The 18,898-nt window shown below is 40.6% G+C and overlaps 1 protein-coding gene and 1 pseudogene across 4 annotated transcripts in view; both read left to right on the top strand.

Moving 5' to 3' along the window:
• Positions 1-3,623, top strand: part of ZCCHC7 (zinc finger CCHC-type containing 7) — a 243,451-nt gene extending 239,828 nt beyond the window's left edge. For all 3 annotated transcript variants that reach the window (XM_082468678.1, XM_082468680.1, XM_082468679.1), the window contains exon 9: positions 25-3,623. In XM_082468678.1, coding sequence (XP_082324804.1) covers positions 25-467 — 443 coding nt within the window. In that variant the 3' untranslated portion in view covers positions 468-3,623. The remainder of the gene's footprint in view (positions 1-24) is intronic.
• A 4,788-nt stretch (positions 3,624-8,411) lies between these two features.
• The window catches only part of LOC309663961 (large ribosomal subunit protein uL23 pseudogene), a 50,055-nt pseudogene continuing 39,568 nt past the window's right edge, over positions 8,412-18,898 (top strand). The window contains exon 1 of the transcript XR_014268433.1: positions 8,412-18,272. The product of XR_014268433.1 is annotated as a large ribosomal subunit protein uL23 pseudogene (transcript). The remainder of the gene's footprint in view (positions 18,273-18,898) is intronic.

The raw sequence follows: 18,898 nt of genomic DNA, 5'->3' as shown, positions 1-18,898 counted from the left end.
CAGAAATACTTTTATGTTTTCCAGAACTCCAGAAGAATGGGGACTTTCCAAGGCAGTTCAAGAGGCCTCATATGGAAGCAGCAGATAAGAGGCCCCACCGTGATATGAGGAAGAGCCATGCCTCATGGAGAAATAACACATGGCCTCAAGAAAAGAAAGAAACCCAGAAAGAAGCCATGAACAGGACCAGCAGAGAGCGTGAGAAGCACAGGAAGGCTGACAGGTGTCATGAAGTGGATGAGGACTACCCCAGGGGCCCCAGAGTCCACTCTTCTCCTGGCACTGTCAAAACCCAGAAGCCTCACAAGCCCTTTCACCACTCATCGCATTACCACAAGCCAAGAGAAGACAGGCTGCCCAGAGAGGGCAGGAGGGTCAGGCATAAGAAAAAGGAGAGCTGTTGGGAGGATGATGGCAATGATAATTTATTTCTCATTAAGCAGAGGAAAAAAAAGTCTAAGCTGTGAGTTAGCTTCTGATTTGGCTTCCCAGTGTTTGGTCTTCATGTCTACAACATCCTGGCAATATTTGTATTATCTATGATTAAATAAAATGAGGTTTTTGTTTTTGTTTTTTTAATCTCAGCCATACCTAGAGCTATTGAACAAAGTCCTTGGAGATCTCAGTTCTCTGTGTCCAACAGGTTGTTAGGTAAGAAAACAGAACGATAAACTCGGACTTCCCCTGTTCCAGGACGTCATTTTTATTCACTCAGTACCCTAGGGATAGGAAGAATTAATCTTTTCATAAAAAAAATTTTTTTTAATATTTTGAAAAAATAGAAAAGCTCATTAAATGTATGCAGTGTACGAAAATTAAATCCTTGCAAGAAGATAAATTAATGCTAATATGAAAAATTCATCACTCTTTTTCAGCATTCCTTTTTTTTTTAATATCGGAAAGGATAATAACTATATATCTAAATCTGGGTTTTCTTGCTTCTGAAGCTGGTGTCAGAATCTTACTTTGGTCAGAGTATCACAGGCTGAAAATGAAGGTGTCGTCATTGAAGCACTGAAGAGACAGGGAATTAGGTTTTAGAGCAAAATACAAGTAAGGAATCCATCCAGAGTAAATGTTGAGAAACAGATTTCCTGAAACAAGTGTAAGAGTCATCAAAATTTTTAACTTAATCACAAGGAAATCATTTTTACCATTTTTACAGCCATACTTGAGGAAGACTGTCCCTCACATATTTAAGATGAATATCATCCAACTTAAAAAATTGTTTTGTTCTCATGGGTTTTTTAACTACCACAGAGTTATACAGAAATTTTTATACTTGTGAACCTTTTGTACTTATCAGAGCCTAATGTTAGAATAAGAAAAATAAAATGTCTGAAATAGAGTAAATAAATCTGTCTACTATGTAAAAAGACAATGAGAGTTTGAGTAGTGACAAAGGGCGTACTTGGGTTGGACAAGTGACTAAAGTTACAAAATCTCTATAAACTGGGGTCAAATGCCCTCACTGTGCCCAAGCACTAGCTTTATGCCAGAATAAAATGAGATGGAGAAACAAAATGTTTCTCCATGTTCTCCAACAATTGGAATCTTAAATTTGTGTTTTACTCTTTGTGGAGTACACAGTCTGCTGTATATCTGGTAGGATTAGCTCTCTTTTCTTTTGGAGGGCAAGGGAGAATCTCTCCTCTAGAATCAGACTTAGTGTCTTTAGTTTACCACCTTCCCCGTGGCTGCCCAGCTTTCAGCTAACTGTCAAGCGTTCGTTGTGTGTTGGTGGTTGGCTTCCTAACATCTACTGGGATTGTTTTGACCCTAAGGTAAGTGGGCACAGTCTTTTAATACCCTGCTAAAAGTGGCAGCCATGAAAAATGGCTTCATAGAGTGGTAAGCCTTGAGATAATTGGCATTATTTCTCAGTAGAACCTGGGACAGGTGTGGCTTATTACTGATGTGGTGTGACTAGCATTCCTTCAGATCTGAGGACCTCTGCTTTCAGGGCAGAAATGGGATTGCCTTTCATACTTAGAAAATTGTTTGGAGGAGGGAAGAAACGAAGCTCTTCTTCTATTTGTTTCTGCACATTACCTTCTTTTTCCTCCCAAATTTTATTTTTTTTTATTAGACAAACATTTTGTTCTGGGGTATAATTTACCCTTCAGGTCCATGCATTTATATGCAGATAGGAAAGGAGGCTGAGCTACTTCACTTTGGGGCATTAGGATGATAAGGAAAGAACAGAAGCACAAAAGGAGCTTCTGCTCCATTTCCTCTTCATTGCCCTTGGCACCTGGCTCTTACACCAAGTGTTCAGTTAGTCAGTCTACTCACACACTAACTTTCCATACAAGAACGGGGAGTTTAAAATATTTAGTAATTTGACAATCAAATAAGACTTTAAATGGATAAATGTGGTTAAGAGAAAAGGAGATGTCCCAAACCATAAGGATCCACATAGTTGCTAAGATTGAGAAGACTCTAAACATCTTTTGCCTCTGGTCCCACTTTGATTAGAAACAGCCTGAGTAGCTCCTTTCCTGGGTTCTAACTTGATTCATGTTTGGCATTTTTAGAATAGAGCACAGAGAAACTGTCTCCAACTTTCTCAATGGAAAGCCTTGCTTTCATGGACCATGCTACTGGCAGTGCCTATTATTTCAGAACCATGCTATTAACAGTGCTTATTATCAGCTCTTTATGTTATACAAGGAGTACATATTCTTTTTAAGGGGGAAAAATATTTAAAAAAATTTTTTCTAGTTACCATCTGTCATCATACAAAGTTATTACAATATTATGGACTATACTCACCATACTGTACATTTCATCCCCATGACTCATTTATTTTTTAACTGGAAGATTATACCTTTTTTTTAAATTGAATTATAATTGACTTACAGATTATATTAGTTTTAGGTATACTGCATAATGTATAAAGTGATTCAGTACTTTATACATCACAAAATTATCACCACGATAAGTCTACTTACCATCTGTCACCATGCAAAGTTATTACAATATTATTGACTATGTTCCCTACGGTGTACATTACATCCCTGTGATTTATTTATTTTATAACTGGAAGTTTGTACCTCTTAATCTCCCTTATCTATTTCATTCATTCCCCCCACCTCTCTCCCCTCTGACAATCACCAGTTTGTTCTCTGTCTATGAGTCTGTTTATGCTTTATTATGCCTATTTCTTTGTTTTGTTTTTTATTCCACATATAAGTGAAATCATATGGTATTCATCTTCCTCTGTCATTTATTTCACTTAGCATGAAACCCTCTAGGCAATCTGTATTGTTGCAAATGACAAGATTTCATTCTTTTTTTATGACTGAGTAATATTCCAGTGTGTGTGTGTGTGTGTGTGTGTGTGTGTGTGTGTGTGTGTATCACATCTTTATCCATTCATCTATTCATGGGTACTTAGGTTGCTTCCATATCTTGGCTCTTGTAAATAATGCTGCACTGAACATAGTGTTTTCAAATTAGTGTTTTTGTTTTCTTTAGAAAAATATCCAGAAGAGGGGAATTCCCTAACAGTCCAGTGGTTAGGACCCCTCGCATTCACTGCCAAGGGCCTGGGTTCAATCCCTGGTAGAGGAACTAAGATCCCACAAGCCGTGTGGTGCAGCCAAAAAAAAAAAAGAAAATACCCAGAAGTGGAATTGCTGGATCATATAGTAGTTCTATCTTCAATTGTTTAAGGAACCTCCATGCTGTTTTGCATAGGGGCTATACCAATTTACATTCCCATCAACAGTGCATGAGAGTTCCCTTTTTTCCCACATCCTTGCCAACAACTTGTTATTTCTTATCTTTCTGATAATAGCTATTGTGACAGGTGTGAGGTGATATCTCATTGTGGTCTTGATTTGCATTTCCCTGATGATTAGTGATGTTGAGCATCTTTTAATGTGCCTGTTGGCCATCTGTAGGTCTTCTTTGGAAAAATGTCTATTCAAGTCCTCTGCCTATTTTTTAATCGGGTTTTTTTTTTTTTGATATTGAGTTGTATGAGTTCTTTCTATATCTTAGATACTAACCCCTTATCTAATATATCATTTACAAATATCTTCTCCCAATCAGTAGGTGGCCTTTTTGTTTTGTTGATAGTAGCTTCCTTTGCTGTGCAAAAGTTTATTAGTTTGATGCAGTCCCACTTGTTTATTTTTTGCTTTTGTTTCCCTTACTGAGACGACATCCAAAAAAATATGGCTAAATGACAAAGAGCATGCTGCCTATGTTTTCTTCTAGAAGTTTTACAGTTTCAGGTCTTATATTTAACTGGTTAATCTATTTTGAGTTTATTTTTGTATATCATGTGAGAAAGTGGTCCAGTTTGATTCTTTTCCATGTAGCTGTTCAGTTTTCCCAACACCATTTATTGAAGAGACTGTCTTTTCCCCATTGTATATTCTTGCCTCCTTTATCGTAGATTAATTGACCATGTAAATGGGGGTTCATTTATGGGCACTCTCTTCTGTTCCATTGATCTGTGTGTCCGTTTTTGTGCCAGTACTCTACTGTTTTGATCACTGTAGCTTTGCACTATAGTTTGAAATCAGTGAGCATGATACCTCCAGCTTTGTTGTTCTTTCTCAAGATGGTTTTGGCTATTTGGGGTCTTTTGTGTTTCCATATAAATTTTAGAATTATTTGTTCTAGTTCTGTGAAAAATGGCATTGGTATTTTGATAGGGATTACAATCTGTAGATTGCCTTAGGTAGTATGGTCATTTTAACAATATTAATTCTTCTGATCCATAAGCACAGTATATATTTCCATTTGTTTGTGTCATCTTTAGTTTCCTTCATCAGTGTCTCAGAGTTTTCCAAGTACAAGTCTTTTACCTCCTTGGTATTTTATTCTTTTTGATACAGTTTTAAATGGGATTGTTTTCTTAATTTCTCTTTCTGATAGTTCATTGTTAGTATATAGGAACACAAAAGATTTCTGTATATTAATTTGTATCTTACAACTTTACTGAATTCATTTAGTAGTTCTAATAGTTTTTTGGTGGCATTGTTAGGATTTTCTGTGTATAGTATCATATCATCTGCAAACATTAACAAGTTTTACTTCCTTTTCAATCTAGGTTCCTTTTATTTCTTTTTCTTGTCTGACTGCTGTGGCTAGGACTTCTAGTACTATGTTGAGTAGAAGTGGCAGGAGTGGGCATCCTTGTCTTTGTCCTGATCTTAGAGGAGATGCTTTCAGGTTTTCACTGTTCAGTATGATGTTAGCTGTGGGCTTGTCATACGTGGCCTTTATTATGTTATGTTCCCTCTATACTCACTTTGTGGAGATTCCCTGGCGGTCCAGTGGTTAGGATTCAGCACTTTCGCTGCCAGGGCCTGGGTTCAATCCCTGGCTGGGGAACTAAGATCCTGCAAGCTGCGTGACGTGGCCAAAAATAGATAAATAAATAAGTAAATGTTAAATTTTGTCAAAAGCTTTTTCTGCATCTGTTATATGATTTTTATTCTTCAATTTGTTAATGTAGTGTATCGCATTGATTAATTTGTGGGTGTTGAACCATGCTTGAATCCTGGGATAAATCCCACTTGATCATGATCCTTTTAATGTACTGTTGAATTTGGTTTGCTAATATTTTTTGTTGAGGATTTTTGCATCTGTGTTCATCAGTGATATTGGCCTGTAATTTTCTTTTTATTGTGGTGTCTTTGGTTTTGGTATCAGGGTGATGCTGGCCTCATAGAATGAGTTCAGAAGCATTTCTTCCTCTTTAGTTTTTGGAATAGTTTGATAAGAATAGGTGTTAACTCTTCTTTAAATGTTTGGTAGAATTCACCTGTAAAGCCATCTGATCCTGGACTTTTGTTTGTTGGGAGTTTTTTTAGGTTTTTTTGTTTGTTTTGTTTTGTTTTGTTTATTACTGATTCAATTTCATTACTGGTAATTGGTCTATTGGTCTGTCATATTTTTGATTTCTTCCTGATTCAGTCTTGGGAGATTATATATTTCTAGCAGTTTATTCATTTCTTCTAGGTTGTCCATTTTATTGGCATATAATTGTTTATGTTAATCTCTTATGATCCTTTGTATTTTGATGATGTCAGTTATAACTTCTCTTTCTGATTTCCTCTCTTTTTTTCTTGATGAATGTGGCTAAAGTTTATCAATTTTGTTTATCTTTCTTAGTTCTTAGTTTCATTGATCATTTCTATTGTTTTTTGGTCTCTATATCATTTATTTCTGCTCTGATCTTTATTATTTCTTTTATTCTACTAACTCTGGGTTTTGTTTGTTCTTTTTCTAGTTCCTTTAGATGTAAGGTTAGGTTGTTTATTTGAGATTTTTCTTGTTTCCTGAGGTAGGCTTGTACCACTATACACTTCCCTCTTAGAACTGCTTTTGCTGCATCCCATAGATTTTTGTATCATTTTGTTTCCATTTTCATTTAACTCCAGGTATTTTTAAACTTCCTCTGATTTCTTCAGTGATCCATTGGCTGTTCAGTAGCATATTGTTTAGCCTCCACATGTTTGTGTTTTTTGCAGTTTTCTTGTAGGTGATTTTTAGTCTCATACCATTGTGGTCAGAAAAGATACTTGTATGGCTTAAGTCTTCTTAAATGTAGTGAGACTTGTTTTGTGGCCTAGCATGTGATTTATCCTGAAGGGTGTTCTGTGTGCACTTTATTTTTTTTCCCCCACCCCCCCACCCCCCGTGTGCACTTTAAGAGAATGTGTATTCTGCTGCTTTTGGAGGTAAAGTTTTATACATACTCACATGCGCACACACACACACACACACACACACACACACACACATACATATATCATATATATATATATATATATATATATATATATCTGATCTAATGTGTCATTTAAGGCCAGTGCTTCCTTATTGATTTTCTGTCTGGATGATCTCTCCACCAATGTAAGTGGGGTGTTAAAGTCTCCTACTATTATTTTCAAATTCTCTCTTTATGTTTGTTAATATTTGCTTTATGTATTTAGATGCTTCTATGTTGGGTGCATATATATTTACAATTGTATATCTTCTTGTTGGCTAGATCTCTTTATCATTATATAGTGTTCTTCTTTGTCTCTCATTACAGTCTCAATACAGTCTATTTTGTCTGATGTTAAGTATTGCTACCAAAGGGGGAAAATGTTTTTAACATAAGAATCATACTTAATTCTTCTACCCAAAGATATGGTTAAAATTCTTAGTGTCTGTCTGTCCACGCTTTTTTCTATACATAAATATATTGTTTTGTAGCCTGTTTTTCCACTTAATAATGAAAATCTTTCTTTCTGATCAAACATATATCTACACCATTTTCAATGGTTACATGATATCCTATTATATAGTTATACCATAATTTATTTAATCAGCTCTCTGTTGTTGACTTTTTTGGTTACTTCTGATTTTCATTATTAAAAAAAAAAAATCCCTCTACACACATTGTATCTTCTTCAGTTATTCCATATAAAGCAGAACTTATGAACTTATGTGTCAAAAAACATGCATATATTTCATGCAAGTTTTAGTACATGTTGCAAATTACATTCCTAGCAGTGTATGAGAGTGTTCATCTCCCCACTCCCACAATGACATGGAATATTTTCATGCCTTTTTCTGTTTGCCACTCTGATGGGCAAAGAAACGTTATTTGTTAGTGCTGCAGGGAAAAGATTGATATGAGCTGTGTTTGTAAGGAGAGACAGGGTTAACAGTATACCAATAATCTGTTGATAAAAGATACAGAACGAAGCTGCTCATAGGAAACAACTGAAAATTCTTCTGCCAACAAAAGATTACATACAAAATAATAGAATCATTCCTTCATCACTATCTTGATCCCCTGATCTTATCATTTTGAGTTTTCACAGTTTAGAGGGTACTGCTGGCATCTAGTGAGTAGAGACCAGGAATGTTGCTAGAATTCTACAATGCACAAGATAGTCTCCTACAACAAAGAATTAACCAGCTCAAAATATCAGTAGTGCTGAGATTGAGAAACCCTAATTGAAGCCCCAACCCCTTTCTCAAAAGGAATTCTCCCTAGAAGAAGTGGGTGCAGGTTGCCTTCCACATCTGATAGGATGTACCCTTATCTTGTAAAGCTTAGACGTTCATCAGATTGTGCTGGTGTTTGAGAGTTTGGTGGGATATGTCCCACTCATCTGAAATAAGGGCCTCTAGTTTCATGGCATGAATATCTACAGACCATTTGGACCCCTTTGTGGAGGGACAAGGCTAATGGCCGCTCAGCCAGCTGAGGGGAATTACTGGTATAACCAGGAAGCATGGATACAAATGCTAGAGCACCAGGTTGGGGTGTTAGCTCTGTCGCAATAAATAGAGAATTGTGGTGTGAGAACAAAGGGAGTAAACTGAGGCAGGGGGCAGTGTGGTGGGCAGGGTTGGAGACTATCTAATGGGACATTTGATTGGTTAAGAATGTCAGTAGGGGGCTTCCCTGGTGGCACAGTGGTTAAGAAGCTGCCTGCCAATGCAGGGGACAGGGGTTCGAGCCCTGGTCTGGGAAGATCACACATGCCGTGGAGCAGCTAAGCCCATGGGCCACAGCTACTGAGCCTGCACCCTAGAGCCTGTGTGCCACAACTACTGAAGCCCACGTGCTTAGAGCCTGTGCTCCGCTACATGAGAAGCCACTGCAGTGGGAAGCTCGCGCACCGCAAGGAAGAGTAGCCCCCGCTCGCCGTAACTAGAGAAAGCCCACATGCAGCAGCAAAGACCCAATGCAGCCAAAAATAAACAAATTTATTTTTAAAAAAAGAATGTCAGTAGGTTGTAGACACCAGGACCCAAGTCCAGCACAGGCTCCTAGGGTTTGGACTTATTAACATTTCAAAAAGTACCAACCATTGGAAGACATGCAGTGCCTGTCATGCAGAGAATCACTTCATGTGATGAAGCTGTTTCAGAGTTGTGCTATCCAGAGAGAACAACTTAAGTTTCAGGTGCATTTAATGTATGTTTAATGTATATGATGGACATTGTATTGGGTTGACCAAAAGTTCCTTTGGTTTTTAAGTAAAACTAAAAGCCACATTTTTCATTTTAACCAAGAACCTTATTGAACAGTGTTTTCACCGATTTGTTCCACTACTTTCTGCCGTTTTTCAGGCAACTTCATAATTCCATCTTACCAAAACTTTTTATCTTTTTGAGCAAAGAACTGTTCCAGGCGCCTTTTACAGTCTTCCAGGGAATTGAAATTTTTTCCATTAAGAGAATTTTGTAAAGAGCAAAATAAATGGAAAACCGAAGGTGCAATGTCTTGTGAATAAATACCCATCCTAACAATTGTGAAATAAATCAGCCTTTAAAGTGATTTACTGGGAAATGTTTCCAATAAAACACGGTAAGGGAGTGGGGAAGTGGGACAGGGAAGAGAAGAGAAAGAATCCAAACTGGATTCCTTATCAAATCAGGGTCCCACAGAGGGTAGCTCTCAGACTCCCAAGGGAACACTAGAGACAGCAGGGGCCACACCTCAAAGTTGCCCTGATCAGGGGTAAAGGAGTATGTGTGTCTATATCATTTTTTTGTTTGTTTTAAATCAGCCATTGTTTAAGAGCTGCTCCAGGAGCCTTTCCCAATCAACTCTGGCTCTAGACAAAGTGGGTTTGGGCAGTGAGAAGGCAGCCTCCTGACAGAGACACAGGAATATGAATGAAAAACATCATCTGCTATAACCGTAAACTCGGAACAGCCCTTACCACAAAAGAATACTTGGCAGTCATACACCAAAAAAATGTTTTTTAATTTTTGAGTGCAGAAAATACAACTTCATTTTGATGTACTATATGTAATCATTTTCTCAATAAGAGTTTATCAGCTTGTGGTACCCATATATGACAGTGCAAAATGAAAGAGCCCAGAATATCAAATTTATTGCAGCATATATCATAGTCTTTATCAAAAGTAGTTTCAGAAATTTCTACTTCCAGCCAAGACTGGAGTAACAGGGATCAGATATACCCTCCATCCTGAAACAATGTAAAAATATATGTGAAGCAGTTTTCAAGGCATTGAACATAGACAAGGAAGAAGAGTGAACTTTGAGAGATGGCCTTCTGATTGCCCCAGCTGACTGCATGGAGGGTTTCCCAATTGTGGAGCAAGGAGGGGAAACCCAGGAAGAGCCTCACTGAGGAAACAGAGCTGGGAGCCTGGAGAAGCCAAAATGGCTAGAGTTTGCAGATTGGATTACCAGAAAGGAGAGAGCTGCATAGAGAGCCCAGAGATCTATCTGCAGAGGGTCCCCAGCTAAGTACTGGTCAGTGCATATGTGTGAGGAAACCACCTGAAAGGATTAGAGGGAACTGTATCCGGAGCTCACACAAGGCCAAGAATAGTTTCTGTTCTCACCAGTCAGAGTGGAAAACCTCATAGTTCATGCAGCAGTGACTACAGTACTCAGAAGAGTTTTTGGTCTAAACTTGGTCTAAACTTTTCTCTGGTTCTGCCTAACTAGCTTAAAAACAAGACCTGAAAGAGTCAGAGTGTTTCCAAATAACCAATTCCAAGAACAAAGCTCAAGAATATTTATAGGAATAAAAAAATATGCAGCACCCAATAAGGTCAAATTGACAATGGAATACTACAAAAAAATGCAAATTACAGTAACAGAAGATCCATGGTTGCCTGGAGGTGGGGATGATTGGGTAGGGCAGGAAGATTACAAAGGGGCACAAGGAAACTTGGGGATGGTGAATACCTTCATTATCTTGATTGAGGGATAGTTTCACAGATGTATATATATGTCAAAACAAAAGTCTAATTTCATTCGTAATCTACTGGAAACATTTTAATGTTTTTTCACTGAATTGGGAATATTCTGGGGAAAAAAAAAAAGGACAAGGCCAAGGATCAGTAGTCGGCAGGCCATCCTCAGTTTTGTTTCCTGCTTTGCCCATGGGGGCGCCAAGAAGGAGACTGATCACAAGGCACATGTCCAACTTTTGGGGCCTGGGGGAGGGCAGTAGCTGATCTCTCAGGCCTAAGTGGTAGGAAATGTATCTAAGAGGCATGCTGGTGAAAATCTGCACCAGCATTGGGGGACCATGGCCCACAGGCTGATGTCTAACTTCCTGCCCTAACATTCAAAGCCTTCCCAGCTTAGCTTCTGCAGTTTTTCACTCCTCTTTCTCCTCTGCCTCCTTCACCCTTCCAGACCCATTGGATAAATGATTAGGTCATGCTTTACCTATGCTGTTGCCTCCTTCCAGAATATCCTATTCCTCTTTTATGACCACCACAGACAACATTAATCCTTTGGTATTCTTATTGCCTTTTGAGTTATTTAGTCAAAAGATGTTTGCCATGGACCCTTTTTGTGCCGGTAGTAGTATTGATTAAGGTTGACTTTACTAAGAAATCTCAAGGCTCAGGGACTAACAAGCAATTGAAGAGACAAAAACAAAAATGACTTTATCATACAGGTGAGGACTGCAGGGATGGAAATGGATCGTCCTGTCAAGGAGAGTCAAGGGGACTGGGCAGGACCTCTCTTGCCCAGGACTTCCAATGGGTCTTCATAACAGAATAAAAAATTTCCAGGGTAACGAAAGGGAAGAGCCCTTCAAGGAGAAGGAATCTTGTCAGTAAAGGCATGGAGATATGAAACAGCAAGGATGTAGCCCATGCTCATTTCCTAGGGCACAAACTAGATGGCTTAAAACAATAGAACTTGTTCTTTTACAGTTCTGGAGGCCTGAAGTCCAACATCAAGATGTCAGCAGAGTTGGTTCTTTTTTTTTTTTAATTTTTAAAAAATTGAAGTATAGTTGATTTATTATACTATATTAGTTTCTGGTATACAAGAGTGATTCCAAATTTTTATAGATTATACTCCATTTAAAGTTATTATAAAATATTTGCTATATTCTCTGTGATGTAAAATATATCCTAGTAGCTTATTTATTTTATACATAGTAGTTTGTACCTCTTAATCCCCATCCCTATTTTGCTCCTCCCCCATTCCCTCTCCCCACTGGTAACCACTAGTTTGTTCGCTGTATCTGTGGGTCTGCTGCTTTTTTGTTATGATCACTAGTTGTATTTTTTAGATTCCACATATAAGTGATATCATACAGTATTTGTCTTTCTCTGTCTGACTTATTTCACTTAGCATAATGCCCTCCAAGTTCATCCATGTTGCTGCAAATGGCAAAATTGCGTTCTTTTTTATGGCTGAATAGTATTCCATTGTATATATGTACCACATCTTCTTTATCCATTCATCTGTTGATGGACACTTAGGTTGCCTCCACACCTTGGCTATTGTGAACAATGCTGCCATGAACATTGGGGTGCAGGTATCTTTTTGAATTACTCTTTTTGTTTTCTTCGGATATATACCCAGGAGTAGAATTGCTGGATCATACGGTAGTTCTATTTTTAGTTTTTTGAGGAAGTTCCATACTGTTTTCCATCATGGCTGCCCCAATTTACATTCCTACCAACAGTGTACAAGTGTTCCCTTTTCTCCACATCCTTGCCAACATTTTTTATTTGTGGTCTTTTTGATGATAGCCATTCTGACAGGTGTGAGGTGATATCTCATTGTTGTTTTTTGATTTACATTTCTCTGATGACTAGTGATGTTGAGCATCTTTTCATGTGCCTGTTGACTATCTGTAGGTCGTCTTTGGAAAACTGCCTATTCAGGTCTTCTGTCAATTTTTTAATTGGGTTGAGTGTTTTTTTATATTGAATTATATGAGTTGTTTATATATTTTGGATATTAACCTCTTACCAGTCATATCATTTGCAAGTATTTTCTCCCAGTTAGTAGGTTGTCGTTTTATGTTGATGGTTTCCTTTACTCTGCGAAAGTTCCATTTGTTTATTTTGCTTTTGTTTCCTTTGCCTAAAGAGACAGATCCAAAAAAATATTGCTACAATTTATGCCTATGTTCTCTTCTAGGAGTTTTATGGTTTCCAGTCTTACATTTAGATCTTTAATCCATTTTGAGTCTATTTTTGTATATGATGTTAGAGAATGTTCTAGTTTCATTCTGTTAAATGTAGCTGTCCAGTTTTCCCAGCACCACTTATGAAGAGACTACCTTTTCTCCATTGTATATTCTTGCCTCCTTTGTCATAGATTAATTGGCCATAAGTATGTGGGTTTATTTCTGGGCTCTCTGTTCTGTTCCACTGACCTATGTGTCTGTTTTTGTGCCAGTACCATATTGTTTTGATTACTGTAGTTTTGTAGTATAGTCTGTGGTCAAGGAGCATGATACCTCCAGCTCTGCTCTGCCAGTTGGTTCCTTCTTGATGCTCTGAGGGTAAATCTGTTCCCTGCCTCTCTCCCAGATACTGGTGGCAGTCCTTGATGCTTCCACACATAACTCCAATCTCTGCCTCCATCTTCTCCTCTATGTTTCTATGTGTCTTGGCTTTAGGGCCGATCCTAAGGCCAAGATGGCCTCAAGGATCCAAGATCCTTAATTACCTCTGCAAAGACCCTATTTCCAGTTAAGTTCACATTCATGGGTACTGGGGATTAAGACTTATATATATCTTTGAGGGGAACACTATCCAACCCACTACACACCCCCAAGAACTGTAAGAGGAGTTGCTTCTACCATGCTGCACTTTGTTTTTATTCCCTGAGCTTTTATGGGGGATGCAGTATTTCATCTGTTATTCTCTGAATCTCCATTCTGATGTATACTTTTCTTAAGGCTATTTTAATTATTTATAATTTCTCATCTTACATATATTCTCATACCTGAATTCCTCTGTGAAATATATGTTGGGTAAATAAATGTATGAACTGAAAAGCATCTTTCAGATTTGGGGACGTGTAGCTCTTTGGAGATCTTTACCAAAGGAGTTCCAAGATAGCGGTGGGCCAAGAAGCCAGACCACAGTGCATTGAGGAGGGAATGAGCAGCTGGGAAGAGGAGAAAATGTACATCTCTTTGTAAACCCTTGGCTATGAAAGGTTAACAGGACAGTGGACTCTGCCTGGTTGCTGTTGACAGGAAGGTGCTGAAAAGGGGATGTTGGAGAACAGAAGAAAACTCAACTGATGGCACTCAAGGAGGAGGGAAGGGATGTCTCCAGAAGGATGCCTGAAAGGAGTTGAAGGCAGGTGTGTAGACAGGTGAGCAAGGTGAGGAAATGGTATCCTCAGTGCCTCCCTTTCGATGGAGAAGGCTTTTCCAAGAATAAGGGAATAGGGTTGAGGGGAGTAGGGAGGTATAGAAGGATCACCAAAGACAAAAGGAAAGGGGAGATCTCTGGGGGGCCACTGGAATGGTGCTGGGGACCCAGGGCAGGTCAGAGACCAGGAGCTTCCTATCTCTTATTCCCTTGAGGGAAGGTCCTCTCTGGAAATGCCCTGTGGCAGCCCGAGTGAGGACAGAAGGTAGGTACACATGCAAAGGAAGGATTTCCTGTGAAGAAACCAGACCATCACTTCCTTCTGTCTGAGTTACCTGCTTCATATCAAAGAGTTCAGCCCTGTACACAATAGCAAATAGTCCTAACAAATTTTCACTTACATCCCCCAAGTATGTCCACCAAACATAAGTTAGCCTTTTAAACATAACAGACCAGTGTAAACATATTGCTAATCAGATGCTGTCACAAGGACCTGTGCCTTTTTGAGCTCTGATAACTTGTGACCTCCTCTCAGGGCCCCAGTTTCCTCATTATAAAATTGGAAGTGGTGAGATCAACCTGGATGAGTTCTTAGTCGCTCCCTGCTCTGATGTTCTATGGTCTAATGGTGACTGGAATCCCTGGGCTTAACCAAACCAGAATCACCACTGGCTTCACTCAAGAGCAATAGTGATGACCAGTGTGCAGCACTGCCTCTCTGTGGGCAGCCCTCAATCTACCAGCAGCTCAGCAAGGCCCCAGCCTGCCCAACTCTTGTCCTTGAATTCGCATTAGCAACTCATGGCCCTTACAGTAAGCATCACCTGGCTGTCTTCCCATGACCCAGCCTCTGAGAGCCTTCTTACTCTATACAGTCTCCTTCTCCGTCCATCTTTCCAGCTGCTCATGTCAGGCCCAACCTCTCTCCGAGGAGAGTCTTCCAGCTGCTTCCTCGTGACCCCACAAGCCAATCCCTCATTCATGCCTCACCAACCAATCACAGGCGTGTCTGGTGCACAGCCTAGGAACTTTATATAAGTGCCATGATAGCTGGTTAAACATCACACTTGTGGACCTTTTTAGGAAAAGTTGAGTATCAATCCCTTGATAATGAACATAATCCCTCCATTTGATACTGTTTCAGTAGGAAACCCAGTTTCAGCATGGGTCATGTCCCCTCACAGCACCTTTTTGAGCATACAACTAGTGTTAAGTGCCTAGAACTGGCTGTTGTATGGCAGCCTCGTGGAGTCAGGTCTCTATTTTTAGCTTTTACACAATTAATTGTTCAATCCCCAAAGCCACAAGTAAGAAGCAGTGGTCACAGAAGAAAGTAAGAGCCACAGTTCCCATAGCAAGGCAGATGGGAACCCATAAAGAACCCAGAGTTCACACCCCAACCCATGCCCTGGTCAGGTGTGGCCCACTCTGGACCTCCACACTGGGCCATCCAGCCAACTCAATAAACACTTCTTGAGTATCTCACCTGAGCCAGGTCCTGTGCTGACAAGGGCTCCCCTACTCTTGAGGAGCTCTCGTTTTCTCTAGTGGGTGAGACAGATTCAAACCCCATTCAGTTCTACAACAGATATTTATAAGATAGCTGTTATGTCCCAGGCACTGCACTGAAGTCAAGGTACAGTGATGAGCCAGTCAAATATGATGCATGCGCTCATGGGGCTTGTAGCCCACGGAGAAGACAGACTCTGTACGAGCAAGTTGAGTGCTACAAAGTGTTCCTGGTGTAGAGTAGGGACTCAAACATACGTTGATAGAATAAAGAGATAAAGGCCATGTCATCTTTCTCCTTTCTCACAGGATCCAGAATGGGACCTGACACAGGCGTCAGTAAATGAATGTAACTCACTGGTCCCCAGCACCATTCTGTGTGTGATATTACCAAAATAGGGGTGACTAAAACCTTAGTCCACTGGACTGGGAGGTTGCCCTTCCAAATGGAAAGGTCCACAGTAGTTCCTTTGGGAAGGTGGCTTAAGGCTGGAGAGGGTGAGTGTGGGACTCCCATTGTAGGGTTTTGGGGGGGTACACAGGTTGCTGGTGTTGCTCTGTCAAGCCTCAGGCAGACCAAACAAGACAAAGCTTGCTAAATTATCATTGTGAGGTCTGTTGTTCAAACGGAAGATAAGAGCAAAGAAAATTCAAGTCTACTAACGTAATGCTGGAGCAGAAATCGCCCTGATTTTTCAGAGAACAACCACACAGACACTTCCTTAAAGAAGTTTAGTCCAGGAGGACTAATTTTTTTTCTAATCAAAGTTCCCTGTTTTAGAAAGAAACCCCATGAGTTTCAATACTGTCGTCTGTTGTAATCCATCAGACATGTTTCCTGCCCTCAGAGAGCTTCCATTTTAACTGGAGGAGAGAGAAACCCTGAAATGGATGGCAGTAACTCAAATTAAAAAGAAGCCCAGATATGAGACTGTGCAGGAAGGGGTCACTTGCAGGGTCAGTGATGCTGGGGACCCAGGAAAACTTCACAGAGGAGATGACCTTGGAATTGGCCCTTGGAGCAGAGGGAAGACTTTGACGTGTAGGATAAGATGAACTACGTTTCAGAAGAAATCCAGGTATAGGCAACATCCAGATGTAGGAAAATCTAGAGCACACTTAAGTAAGAGGGCCTAGTTCATTTGCCTTGACCATGGATAACATGAAAGGGAGTAGAGGGAGATAAATTGGAGCAAGATCACTGAAGGCTCCAAATTTCAGACCAAGGAGTGTGGTCCTCTGTGTTTCATTTTCCTCATCCATAAACATGGACATAATACCCTCTCTCCTGCAAGAATTAAAGTATCTAACATATATGAATTATATATATTACTTGCTTAGTGTCTGATAGATAGAAATGCTTCATAAACAGTAGCTAACACCGTGGCAGTGGTAGCAATAGGGAACCATCACGGATTTTGAGTAGGGAAATGGATGGCACCCTCAGAGATGGGTTTAGATTAACACAGCACCACACAAATTAGCACTTTTAATGATATTAGTCCTGGGACTTCCCTGGTGGCGCAGTGGTTAAGAATCTGCCTGCCAATGCAGGGGACACGGGTCCGAGCCCTGGTCCGGGAAGATCCCACATGCTGCGGAGCAACTAAGCCCGTGCACCACAACTACTGAGCCTGCGCTCTTGAGCCTGCGAGTCACAACTACTGAGCCCACGTGCCATAACTACTGAAGCCCGTGGGCCTAGAGCCCGTGCTCTGCAACAAGAGAAGCCACCACGGTGAGAAGCCCGCGCACCGCAACGAAGAGTAGCCCCCACTCGCAGCAACCAGAGAAAGCCCGCGCGCAGCAGCGAAGACCCAACGCAGCCAAAAATAAATAAATAAATAAATAAATTTATAATAAAAATTTTAAAAATTAAAAAAAATATATTAGTCCTTTTGGACATTGCTCTTCTAAGAATTAAGTGTTCTTTATCTGCCTTTGCACAGAGGGTGGTGCTTGGTTGCATCAGTCAGGGTTCTCCAGAGAAACAAAACCAGTAGGATATGTATACAGAAAGAAAAAGACGTATTTAAGCCCACGCAGCTGTTGGGGATGGCAAGTCCAGAATGTGTAGGGCAGCCATCAGGCTGGAAACTCAGGCAGGACTTCTGTCTTACAGTTTTGAAGCAGAATCCCTTCTTCTTCAGGAAACCTCAGTTTTTACCCTGAAGGTCTTCAGCTAATCGCATGAGGCCTCCCCACACTGTGGAGGGGACTGTCCTTTACTGGCAGTCAATTTATTGTAGATGTTAATTACATCTACAGACCACCTCCCCTGCAACATGTTGACTAGTATTTGACCAAACAGCTGGGCGCCATCACCTAGTCAAGTAGGCATACAGAATTAACCAGCACCGTGGTCTTTATCTCAAAGAGGGAAACTGAGGCAGAAACTTGGCAAAACCCTAATCCCTAGAACATGGTACCAGGCCTGCCAGATAACTTGTGTACCTTGGTGATCATTTTACATTATTTATTCCTGCTTCCTAGGTAAAAGTCTCCACAGACCAGAACCAAGCCGAACCTCTATGGGGTATATTGTGCCAAACGCTGATGGAGCCAGAGATGCAGACTTTGACTTGGTGCCAAGAAGCCCTTCCTGACTGGAGTTTCCAACAGTGGGACAGACCACCTGGGATGCAGTGGGCTCGAGGTCCCTGGAGGTGAGCAACCAGAGGAGATTCAAACATCCCCTGAGAGTGGGACCGGGCACCAGGAGGGAGCCCCTGCAGAGGGTCTATGAATTCTGATAACCCTAGATACTATAAATGTTGCTCAGAAAAGTCCCTGCTTCTTCCTCCTCTCCACACCCCTCCCCTACCCCGAAGTGAGGCGTCAGAGGTTGGAACCTCCCCGAAATGGAAACCATCTGCGTGCCTTTCTCACCCTTCCTCCACCAGCCTCCTCTCCCCAGCCAGCTTCGCCTGGTTAATCTTTCTGGGAGGAGAGCTTGTCAAACTCGCCTCTGCCTCAGCCTCCTTTCACACCCCACCTCATCCTCCACGCCTACCCCCGTGGAGCCTCGGGGGGCCCAGGGGATCCACCATCGTCCTGGACAAGTTATGGGTCACCAACCACTTCTCTTCTGTGCCTACACCCAGTTAATCATTTCTTCCTGGTGATTTGTGTGGCAACCCTCTTGCGCTTAGCTGCTCAGGGGAGTTTTCTGGTTTCATTGCCTCAATTAACATTGACCTCCTGGGTCACTCTGGATTCCCCTGCCAACCCACCACAGACCTGGCCTCTGAAGCCTGCCTATCTATGCTCCAGGGGGTTCTTGTCTTCTCAT

This window comes from Balaenoptera physalus (assembly GCF_965194825.1).
Source record: "Balaenoptera physalus genome assembly, chromosome: 7".
In the NCBI taxonomy this organism is placed as follows: domain Eukaryota; kingdom Metazoa; phylum Chordata; class Mammalia; order Artiodactyla; family Balaenopteridae; genus Balaenoptera; species Balaenoptera physalus.
This window is presented reverse-complemented; position numbering and strand designations above follow the sequence as displayed.